Source organism: Sturnus vulgaris, chromosome 22, assembly GCF_052056855.1.
Source record: "Sturnus vulgaris isolate bStuVul1 chromosome 22, bStuVul1.hap1, whole genome shotgun sequence".
NCBI lineage: Eukaryota > Metazoa > Chordata > Aves > Passeriformes > Sturnidae > Sturnus > Sturnus vulgaris.
The window spans coordinates 9,808,507-9,819,961 of NC_142264.1; the positions used below are offsets into that span (position 1 = coordinate 9,808,507).

The 11,455-nt window shown below is 56.3% G+C and overlaps 2 protein-coding genes across 2 annotated transcripts; one reads left to right on the plus strand and one right to left on the minus strand.

Annotated features, from left to right (window-relative positions):
- The first annotated feature begins 13 nt into the window (after window positions 1-13).
- Window positions 14-9,283, plus strand: BSPRY (B-box and SPRY domain containing). The gene is made up of 6 exons (XM_014880971.2): window positions 14-70; window positions 861-959; window positions 1,854-2,084; window positions 3,426-3,451; window positions 4,526-4,650; window positions 8,655-9,283. The coding sequence occupies exons 1-6, from the start codon at window positions 47-49 to the stop codon at window positions 9,179-9,181; spliced, it is 1,032 nt and encodes a 343-aa protein (XP_014736457.1). The 5' UTR covers window positions 14-46; the 3' UTR covers window positions 9,182-9,283.
- A 1,261-nt stretch (window positions 9,284-10,544) lies between these two features.
- On the minus strand, window positions 10,545-11,421 carry HDHD3 (haloacid dehalogenase like hydrolase domain containing 3). Its single transcript, XM_014880980.2, has one exon. The coding sequence runs from the start codon at window positions 11,415-11,417 to the stop codon at window positions 10,701-10,703; it is 717 nt and encodes a 238-aa protein (XP_014736466.2). The 5' UTR covers window positions 11,418-11,421; the 3' UTR covers window positions 10,545-10,700.
- Between the last annotated feature and the right edge of the window lie 34 nt (window positions 11,422-11,455).

The following is an 11,455-nucleotide window of genomic DNA, read 5'->3' on the forward strand; positions in this document are numbered from 1 at the left end:
CGCGGCCGGGCGGGGCCGCCGCCCCCGCGGCAGGTGCGGGCACAGCATGGCCCGGGCCGAGCGGCTGCGGGTGAGCGCCGGACCCGGCCCGGCTGAGGGCAGCCCCGGGCGGGGGGCAGCGGGGCCGTGCGGGGCTGTGGGGGGGGGAAGGGCTCCTGGGGGTGAGGGGGGGTCCCGGTAGGAGTTTGGGGCCCTGGGAGTCCCTGGCAGGATGTGAGGTCCCGGGGATGTGTGGGGTCCTTGGTGGTGTGTGCGGCCGTGGGGGGTCTCTTAGCGGGGTGTGGGGTTCCTGGGGGTGTGTGGGGACCCTGGGGGTCCCTAGCAGCGTGTGGAGGTCCCGGATGGGGTGTGGGGGCCCTGAGGTTGTGTGGGGTCCCTGGGGCTGTGTGGGGCACTGGGGGTCCCTGGGGTTGTGTGGGGCACTGGGGGCGTGTGGGGTCCCTGTGGGTGTGCGGGGCCCTGGGGTGCCCTTGGTAGAGTGTGGGGTCCCTGGGGGTGTGCGGGGCCCTGGGAGTCCCTTGGCAGAGTGTGGAGGTCCCGAATGGGGTGTGGGGGCCCTGGGGTGCCCTTGGTAGAGTGTGGGGTCCCTGGGGGTGTGTGGGGTCCCTGGCAGGGTGTGGGGCCATGCGGGTGGATCCCATGGGGAGCTGGGTTCTCTAAAGGATCCCCTGGCGGGTGCGGGCCCACCCAGGCATGGGGATGGGGGCTCTGCGAGGGGCTCCTGGCACGTGTGGCGCTGTTCAGGGGAAGGGGCTCTCTGTGGGGCGGTGCAGGGGAGCTGTGGGTGCGGGTGTGGGGTGGCTGCCGGGGCTCGGGGCCCGTCCCGGCCCGCACCCATCACCTCCTGCTCCGTGTCCCAGAACAAGCTGGTGGAGCGCTGCGAGCGGATCCAGCTGCAGAGCGCGGCCATCGCCCGGCACGTGGACGAGGTGCTGCCGGCCAAGGACCAGGGAGTCCTGGTGAGTCCCCGAGGCTGGCCCGAGGCTGCTTCCTGCTCGCCATTCCCGGCAGGGATGCTCAGCTCCTGGGGGAGGGTGGGAAACATCGGGATGTGGAAGTGGAGTGCCAGGGTGTGCCTGGAATTCCGGTTTCATTTTGCCTAGAAAACGTGCGCAGACAATGGTGTGAGTCTACAACAATCAAACATCCTAGTAGGATTAGTGCCTTAGAATTACTGAGTTTATTTGTTCCTTGCTGTCACTGAGGTTGAGGGCAAAGGACAGCGATAGAATCATAGAATCCCAGACTAGTTTGGGTTGGAAGGAGCCTTAAAGACCACCCAGTTCCAACCCTCTACCATGGGCAGGGACACCTCCCACTATCCCACATTTCTCCAAGTTCCATCCAACCTGGCCTTGGACACTGCCAGGGATCCAGGGTCAGCCACAGCTTCTCTGGGCACCCTGAGGGCCTCCCCACCCTCCCCCCCACCCTCCCAGGGAACAATTCCTTCCTAATATCCCATCCATCCATGCCCTCTGGCAGTGGGAAGCCATTCCCTGTGTCCTTTCCAGGCTCATGTCCCAGGTTCCTCTCCAGCTGTCCTGGAGCCCCTTTAGGCACTGGAAGGACTCTTAACAGAACAGGCTGAGACAGCTGGGGGTGTTCAGTTTCTCACCAACAGTGGATGTCTGGAGATTTGCTGAGCGACAGGACTCAGGTCTTTTGCAGGTTGTCACTTAGGTACTGGGGCTGGCAGGTTTGGGACTGGTATGGTGCGAGGTTCTGTGGCCTGGGCTTGGTAGTAACAGAGTAGCACTAATAGCTGAGCCCCAGGAGAGCCAGCAGCAGCAGCTGGGGCTCCTGTCAGGGCTGGAGCAGGGCTGATGCTCCTGCCCTGTCGTGCCTGGCAGAGCGCGGCCAGCGCGGCGCGGGAGCTGGTGATCCAGAGGCTGCTCCTCGTGGGGAAGGCCTGTGAGAACGAGGAGCAGCGGCTGCTCGAGAGGGTGCACGCCGAGGAGGAGCGGGCACACCAGAGCATCCTCACCCAGCAGGTGCACTGGACAGAGGCTCTGCACAAGCTGGGTGCCCTCCGCACCTACCTGGTGGACACGATCACCAAGCTGGATGACCAGGGCCTGCTGGTGAGTACTGTGAGGCAGGCAGCCCTGAGCTGACCTGCATTTCTTGTTATGGGACTTCAATGCAGTGTTCAGCAGCTGCTATGCTGACAGTAGGGAGGAAGAGGTGGACAGGACATACATTTGCAGATCTGGCTCAGGGAACCTCCTTGACCTGATCCTCATAAGCCCCTGTGGTTTCCTGGTGGTTCCTCTGCCAGATCCTGCTCTTGCTTGCAGTGAGCTCCAGAACCACCCAGGTTCAAGTCTCCAAGCTCTGGGCTTGTAGCTGCCCTTAGGCTGCACAGCCAGAACAGCTCTGGTTTGTGAGCTGCTCTAATAACAGTTAGTTTTCTAGTGTCTAGTTTTAATCAAAACTCACTCTTGGGAGCACCTGCAGCTCTTCTGGAAAGTCCCCTGTGTTGCCTGGCTTAGCCCTGTTAGGGATATTTGCTGTGCTTCCCCTTGCTCAGTTCCTGCTCTGGTTATTGAATCATCTGGGTTCACCCAAGTGATTCCTCTCATTTTAGATGAGAGCATTACCTCTGCCTTGCCACCACCATGCTCAGCCTGTGCTTCATGTGTAAATTTGTGAGGAAGGGAACAGGAGCTCAGCTTGGAAAACAGACCCAATCCCATGGAAAGAGGGCAGATGTTCCTTTGGTGGGAAAGGCAGTTCCTGTGCTGCCTCAGCACCTTGGTGTGCTGGGCTGTAGCTGCACCATAAAGAGGAGAGGTTGGAGAGCAGGATCCATCAGCTGCCTGTGGCAGAGAATAGCCACACCCTCAGTTTCTCCTTCTGGAAGGGAATTAGGGGTTCGTTGGGTTTTTGGTGTTGGTACTTGTGCCTGTCTGGAATCAACACATGCCATGCCACAGGAAAGCTGAAGGCATGCAAAGAGCACTGCTTGGATTTGAGCAGGGATCAGGTATTTCCTTATCACTTTGCTGTACCTTGAGAGTGCCTCATGCCCAGCAGGTACAGAAACAAGTGAGACTGACCTGACTCTTGGCTTAGTCTCTCTGCAACCTCCCTCTGCTGGAGTTGTTTGCTGGGAGCACAGGCTGTTCCTGCAGCCTGCCCTAGTGGGGTGGGGACAGAGAGGGAACAGCAGACAGTGCCCCAGCCACACGTGCAGTGTATGGCCTTCAGCCATTCCCAGTCATTTTCTGAGTCAGGAAGTGCTGCAGCTGAAGAGAATGGATGTTGGATGCTCCTGCTCTCCAGGGCTGGGGTTGGGTTGAGGGGTGGCTTCTCTGGGGCAGGCAGGGCAACACTGCTCCCCAGGTCCTGTGTTGCTGTGTTTGGGGTGTCTTCTGTGGGGATTTAAGCTGTGTGATGACTCTTCCTCTCCTTGTCTCCAGCGTGCAGAACAAGAGATCTTCGAGAGGTCAGTACTCAGCTACTCCTGGTCCTTTCTCTGACCCTACTCCAAGCTTTCCCTGCTCCTGCTCCACACCTGCATCCCCACAGCTCCTCTGCTGCTCAGGCACCCCATGACACCTCCTTTGTCCCTCGTGCTGCTTCTGTTGTGGACAAGCACAGAGATGCCATGTGCTGTGCTGCACCTGGAGATGCTCCATGTGCTTTGCCAGATCAGCAGTCCTTGCTTATGGGAGAACTTCTGCAGCTCCTTAGAAAACCACAGGGCTTGCTGGGGCAGGCCTGTGCCAGGCTGTTGGCAGGAGGTGGGGTGGTCTGTGCTCTGTGCTGGGGGTGGCTGGCACATCATTTCCCCTGCTCTGCATGGGCAGGCTAAGCCAGGTGCAAGTCTCAGTGTCCCCAACAGCTCTATCAGTGACACTGGGCTGCCCTTCCTGAGGAAGCACCTTGGTGGCTGCGTTTTTATTTAATCTATTTAATTTTATTTAAGTCATTTATTTCTGTGGCTGCTGTGACGGTGCTGGCCCTGGCTGCACTGTGCTGCCCAGAGGGCCTATGGGGGTATTTGTGCCTGTGGAGAGCATGGAATGTGCCACAGCACATGCCCAGCAGCCAGTGCCACAGCCTGTCCTCACAAACAGGAGTTCTGTGATTGCTGCAGGCCACAGGAGCCAGCAAACCCCTGACTCTGTGCTGGGTGAAACCTGGTGTCCTGGCTTGCTCTGTGCCCAGGTCATGGGGCTCTGGCAATAGAGGGAAATCTGATTCTGTGCCTGTTCATTGTGCTCCCCTGGTACCCTGATGGCTGCTCTCAGACACATTTGTTTACCCTGTGTCTGCTGAGTGAGGAGTGTTGACTCAGGCTGCTGGGATGTGTTTTACAACACTGCAGCCCTTTCACAAGAAACTGTAAGCAGAGCCAACCGAAAGTATCACTCAGGGTGAGAGCTGGCCCAGACACCCCTGCTGTGGTCTCTCTGCAGCCAGAGCTCCTCTTTGACATCTGTCACCCCTCCTCATGGTCTTTGAAACACCTCCCAGCACAATAAATCATTGTATTTTCAAACAACTCCTTTGCTAGGACGGAGGTGGCGGAGGGAATCTTGGAGCCACAGGAGTCCCTGAAGTTAAACTTTAATCAGACCTGTGTTCAGAGTCCACTGCTGCATCGACTGTGGGCCTGTGCTGTGCTCTGCTGCCTCACAGGTGAGTGTCTCACTCAGATCTCGCATGCTCCAGGGATCCTTCACCCTCACTCATCTTGTGCCCAGAGAAACACCCTCATGTTGTGTACAAACTTCCTTGTGCTGTGTCCTGCCCCTCTGCTCTCCCGGCCCCTGCTTGTTTCTTGGAGCCCATTCAGGGAGGCAGCAGCAGCTGTGGGAGGTGTAGGGGGTGCAATGGTGGCTCCCCCATTGCAGGTTGTGGCTCAGGGGCGAACTGGAGTTTGAAAAGACTGTGTGTTTATCAGCTCTGTGGCTTTAATGTTGTGTGGTTTCTTTTGCTGTTTCCTGGGTCTCTGGGTGACAGCAGTGAAGCTGATGCTGCTGTGGGACTGTCACAGAAATCTCTGTTCACAATGTTTGGCATTGGGCTGCTGGGGGCTTTGAGAGGGTGATTTCACCTGTGGGGTGTCTGAGGCTGCCCAGTGCAGGGAGCAGTGAGTAGATGGAGCAGTGTTCTGATCACAAGCAGGGGTTGTGGCTCTGCACGAGCTGGTGGTTCTAGAGGTGTTTGTACTCTGGCTCAGCTCCTGCTGTACAGCTGAGGCTGCACTGGAAGCATTTGCCAGGCCATTGACAGGCTCTAGGACTGGTTTACCTGGTTGGTGCTGGCTGTGTTAAGCAGGGAAGGAAGTTTTTCCTCTGGCTGTGATGTGCTTGAATGGCTGGTTGTGAAATGTTTGCTTTTACTCTGGCTTTCAGTCTGTTGTTAGAGTGTTTCAAATGCATTTTTTGTTTCTCAGATATGGCAGTATCTTTCGTAATTTGCCTTGTGAACAATCCCTAAGGTGGTTTTTCCAAAGCTTCTATACAAACTTCTGATTTCTGCTTATCTTGCTGTGATTCTGATGAGCTGTCCACTTTTTCCCTGTGTCCAGTTTTTCCCTGTTTCCAGGCCCATCTCCAGGTTCTGCACTTCAGACTTTTATTGCTGTCATGGTTTTAAGTACTAGCTTGAGAGTCCATGCTTATCAAGCACTACCATCATGTGTTTATCTCCTGCAAACTCTGGTGCTGCTCTCCCTTTGTGATTAATTTCCCTCTTTGGAATCTGTGAGTGCTGGCAGTTGGGGAAATGTCCCTGCAGGGGGTTGGGACTAGGTGATCTTTAGGGTCCCTTCTGACCGAAATCACTCTGTGATTTTATGCCAGCCCCTGCAGTGGTGCACTGACAGTATCACAGAATCTCAGAATTGTTCAGGTTGGAAAAGACCTCTAAGACCATCCAATCCAACCTGTGATCACCACCTTGTCACCCAGCCCAGAGCACTGACTGCCACATTCAGTCATGCCTTGGACACCTCCAGGGACTGTCATTCCACCATTTCCCTGGGCACTCCCTTCCAGTATTTAACAGCCCATTCAGTGAAGAAATTCTTCCTGAAAGAATCAGTCGAGCAAGTTCTCAATGTTCAGAGCCATGGAGGAGTCAAGCAGGAAACCTTTCCCTAATTTTCTTTGTTGTGACAGGGTTTTTGTAAAGATTCTCCTCCCAACAGTATCCTTGTGAAATGTAATGACTTTAAGGCATTCAATTCTTGTGGTGGGTGTGCACATACACTTACTGCACAAGAATTTAATTCTGGGTTTGGTTTTTTTTTGAGTATGTGATTACATTTCACAGGTCATTACTGTATGCTGAGGATGCCTGGTGTATCCTTGTGGATGTCATCAGTCCACAGGCCACCCTGGACCAAGCCTTAAAGATTTAATATTAACAGCAGTGGTCTGAGCTTGCCTTAAGACACAGTAATGTGAAGTGTCACTCTGTGGTCAGTTCTCCCAAAGGCAGGTGAGCAAGTGGCTGTCTTGTTTATTTGCTTGAAAATGGAAGATTCCAAGCCTTGATGGCTCACTCCATAGGCTCTAAAAAACTTAGCAGCTGCAAAAGGGCCTCCATTTCACTCTCAAAAATAAATATTATTCATTTGATGCCTTCACCTGGCATCCAGGCTTCTGTATCACTTCTCTTTGGGTTTGGCAGTTTCTTCCTTACACCACGAGATGATGTAAATCTCCTGGCACCGTTTTGGGAGGGATCTTGGTTCATGGGAACTAGGATTTTTAAAAGCCGTCAGATGTGCTGCAGCTCACACAAATGTGCTTCCCAGAGCTGTTAACCATGGGAATTTATTGTCCTAGTATCCCTTATGTCCCAAGGCCACCCTGGTGGATACAAAGAAAATAGACCTGGGGGCAAGATGAATTCCCAGTGGAATCATTCATCAGAATTATATGTGAAAATCCAGATTTAATCATGACAAAAGACTTGTGTGAGGGGCAAAATTTCCTGACCCAAGTTACTCTGATGTTACTTCGGCAGCACTTCCCCTCCCTCAGATGCTCCTCTGGAACTGCAGTTCCACAGCAAAGCAACGTGAGTGTCACTGGGCTGGTGTTTCCATGCTTGGACCACCAGGCTGCAGCCCTTGGTTAGCTGTGTGTTGCACAACAGGAGGTTTAGTGCCCTCCTTCTGCCAGAGGAAGATAAAGTCTGGTGCTGCTCTGTTTTCTATGAATTCAGAGCAGCATTTGGCTTCCTGGAAAGCTGCCCTGCACACCAGCAGCGTGGGCAGCCCCAGAACCCCGTGGAGAGCTCAGGTTTGGCTGCTCTGTGGGGAAATAAATCATCAGATGAATGAGGCTGGCAGATGCTGATGAAGGAAATGCTGGCTTCAGCTCCTCTTTGGGCTCACTCTTGCAATAACTCCTACCTTACATGCACAGGTGTGTGGCACTGATTTGCAAAGGGATAATTGAGCCTTGGTTCATCTGCCAGGGAGCACCTGGGCAGGTGCAGCCCGAGGAAAACCTGGAGCATTGTTGCTGCTGCTGGGTGCTGTTTGCTCTTAGAGAGATGCTGACCCGGGTCCTGAGTGGGCTGGGCTCTGGGATGAGCCTGCTGAGGTCATCCTTTGGTTCTGTAAGGGCTCATGGTGCTGTGTGCTGGATGCTGAGCAGAGGCTGTTGGGCAATGGCTGGCACTGGTGTGACAGGGTAGAGCTGCTAGCAGGGATGGGAGAGCCACTGAGTCACCCCTCCAGCCCTGTCTTCATGGTGGTTTAAGAGCTAAAATAAAGTGAGGGTGGAAGGCAGGGAAAGGAGGGGCACCTGCTGGCAGGAACTGGGTCTGCTGGGCATCAGCCTCATCCCTGCTTCACGAATGTGGGGACTGAAGGACACACTTGTGCAGTTCCACAGCCTGCAGACCCACAGAGGGGTCTCAGGGCATGCAGCCAGGGCAGGGCACCATGATGGTGTTTTCCAACCTTGACAGTCCTGTGATTCCATGATTTTGAGGTGGTGCAGACCCACAGTGGGTGCCATGTCCTCTGGCCAGCCTGGGCTGCTACTGGCTGGGTTGTGCAGCTGAGCACCCTCTTCTTTCACAGCAAAGCCAGATCCAGTCACAGCCATACTCAGCTCTAAGCCTGGTGCCACCTCCCCACACTGCTCCCTCAGGGTGGGTTGATCAACACCTGGGGCACTGTAGCAGGAAAAAGATTTCCTTGCCCTCTCCAGTCCTGTTTTTCCGGCTTTGCAGGTTTTCTGCACACAACCCTCCCAGTCTTTCGAGGCTCTTGGCTCCCCTGGCTGGGGGAGGAGCAGCCAGATCCTGCTCACCCACTGTGGGGGTGGGAAAGGACAGGAACTAAGTTTGGATCTCTCTCAAAAGTGGGGTGAATCAAACCTGCTGAGTTCTGTTTTATGGGGAGTCAGGCCAAGGTCAGAGGAAGATGAGCAGGGCCTTTAGTGCAGGGTGGAGAGGTGTCTGGTGAGTCTGGGCTTTGGTGAGTCTCTGCCTTGTTGTGGCCCTGGCTGAGAGGAGAAGCTGTGGCGCCCAGCACTGTCGCCCTGGGGAGCAGATGGGGGCTCCAGGAGCCATGTGTGAAGAGGGATTGGTTGTGCTTGTGTTTCTCATGGCCATGACTGCTACCTCAGGTGGTGGTCACTGAGTCGGTGCTCACCACGTGGCTTCTCTTGCAGGCTCACAGGAGATTCACATCGATGAGAAAACCCTAAGCCCCCACCTCAGCCTGTCAGAAGACAAGAGAACCCTGACCTTCAGGCCCAAGAAAGCAAAAGTGGACTTGGACTGCCCCGAGCGGTTTGACCACTGGCCCAACGCTTTGGCCACTGCACCTTTCCACTCAGGGGTCTGTGCCTGGAAGGTCAGTGTGGAGCAGAGCTGTGCCTACAAGCTGGGAGTTTGCTACAGCTCCGTGCCCAGGAAGGGCTCAGCCAACGAAGGCCGCCTGGGCTTCAATGCTGCCTCCTGGGTGTTCTCACGCTATGACAAAGAATTCCGGTTCCTGCACGCGGGGCAGCCCCAGCCCGTGGAGCTGATCAAGGCCCCGGCAGAGATCGGGGTCCTGCTGGACTTTGCTGGGGGGGAGCTGCTCTTCTACGACCCCGACTCCTGCGCCATCCTCTTCTCCCACCGCCAGGCCTTCCTGGAGCCCGTCTACCCCGTCTTTGCCGTGGCACACCAGAGCATCTCGCTCCTCCCATGAGCGGGGTGTGGCCGTGTGTGACTGTGTGCCCGGGGGGAAAGGAGCCTGGGCAGGGCTGTGGCTGTGTCCAGGGGCCTCCAGACAACACTTGCCTTCACACTACACCTGTTCCTCGCGTGTTTTCTGCAGCTTTTCTCTCGTCCTGGAGCCTACACCCTGTGCTGGGGTGAGGGGTCTGAGAATGCCTGGCTGGGCCAGCTGCTCCTAGGTGAATTGTTTGATTTCTGCCCCACCAAAGGCAGCTTTCCAGTCTGCTGGTGGGCTGGAGAAAAGAGGAGAAGTGGTGAGAGATATGTAGGGAGGAGGCCTGTGGAAAGGGACATACCGTACTCTACAACTCCTTGACAGGAGGGTGGAGCCAGCAGGGGTCAGGCTCTGCTCCCAAAGAACAGTGAAAGGACAAGAGGAAACGGCTTCAAGTTGTGCCAGGAGAGGTCTAGGTTGGATAGTGGAGAAAATTTCTTCACTGAAAGGGTTGTCAGGCCCTGGAACAGGCTGCCCAAGACAGTGATGGAGTCACCATCCTTGGAGGGGTTTAAAAGGCGTTGTGGATGTGGCACTTGAGGACATGGTTTAATGGTGGCCTAGGCAGCGTTGGGGGAACAGCTCGATCTAAAGGTCTTTTCCAATCTAAATGATTCTGTGATTCCCTGATTGGGAAGCTGGAGGCGCTTTTGGGAGGAGCTACCCCATTGCAGAGCAGGGACAGTGCAGGGGGCTGTCCCCTGTGGAGGAACCATGCTGGGACAAGGGCACTGCTGAGGGGCTGTGGCCATATCCAAGCAGAGGAACAAGCAAAGAGCAGCAGAAACCAAAACTGAGTGTCCCAAGGGAGTGGGGTTTGAGTGTAATGTGGTGCAAACACGGGGAGCTGCTGGCAGCAGGCAGGAAGGAGAGGTGTAGGCCTGAAGTTGAGCCAGAGACAGGGGTTTAAAATCATCTTTAAAGGGTCATCTTTATTTCTCACTACCCAAATCAGTAAAGTTAATTGGCAATTCATTAAGTGAAATTGGCAGCTCCAGACTCTTTTGCCCACAGCAAGAGATCTGCAGGCAGCTCATGCCTGCCTACTGCTGTTGGGAAGGGGGAGATGTTGGTGAGGTGGCAAAGCTGGGGTACACTGTGGGTGCAGGGCCCGGGCAGAGGTGTCATGGGTGCTCTGTGTGGGCAAACCTTCCCTGAGACAGGGCCAGCACTTACACTGGGGGATGCTTGACTGGGAGGGGATAAATCTCAGTATCTGCTTCCATCTCCTGCCAGAATGAGCCTCTGGAGTGACCCAGTCACAGCCCTCTTAGGGGAAGACACCACAGCTGGCCCTCTTCTGTGGTGTTTTTAGAGCCATGAAACACATCTGCTCCACTGCTGGGCATCAGAAATGTTTTATTGCATGAACACTCCTCCTGCTCCATAGGCAGCTCAGACTTGCTGCTTTTCTTCCCTGCCCACCTGGCAGTAGGAAATCTCAGTCAGAACAGCTCAGCACTGGGCAGCAGCGCTGGACCCCTCCGAACCGCAGCTACTCCTTCTCGATGCGAGCCAGGAGGTGGCTGAGCGTGGGCAGGACGTGCTCGGGGGGCACCTCTGGCCCGTCGCCGTGCCCGGCCGCCCGCAGCAGGAAGCTGTGCATGCCCGCGGCCCGGGCTGCCCGGTAATCCCGGCTGTAGTCATCGCCGATGTGAGCCGCCTGCTCGGGCCGGGCCCCGCCGAGCCGCAGCGCCTGCTCGAAGATCCTCCCGTCCGGCTTGGCGAAACCCGCGGCCTCGGAGGTGAGCACGAACTCGAAGTGGTGCCGCAGGTTGCACCGTGAGAGGATGACTTCCAGCCGGCTGTCGAAGTTGGACACCACTCCCATGCGGAAGCCGAGCTGGCGGCACCGGCCCAGGGTCTCGGCGGCTCCCGGCAGCAGCTCCCAGGTGTGGGAGCTGCAGTAGTCGCGGTAGAGCTTTTCTGCCAGCTTCGTCAGGGCTGCCTCGTCCTGCACGCCCGACAGCCTGAAGCTCTGCTTGACAACATCCAGCCACCACTGCCGGGAGCTGAGCCCCTGGCCGTGGCCGTAGTTGGGGAAGCGCCGGCTCTGGGCTCCGTACACCTCCCTGAAGGAGCGCCCCAGAGCCTCGGGCTGCACCTGCAGCCCCTGGGCCCGGGCCTCGGCCGCGTAGCTCTGGCCCACGGGCTGCCGCAGCCGCAGCAGCGTGTCCTTCACGTCCCAGGTCAGCAGGCGCAGCCGGAGCATGGCCTCAGCAGCGCCCGGGGACACAGCCCAGCCCCGCG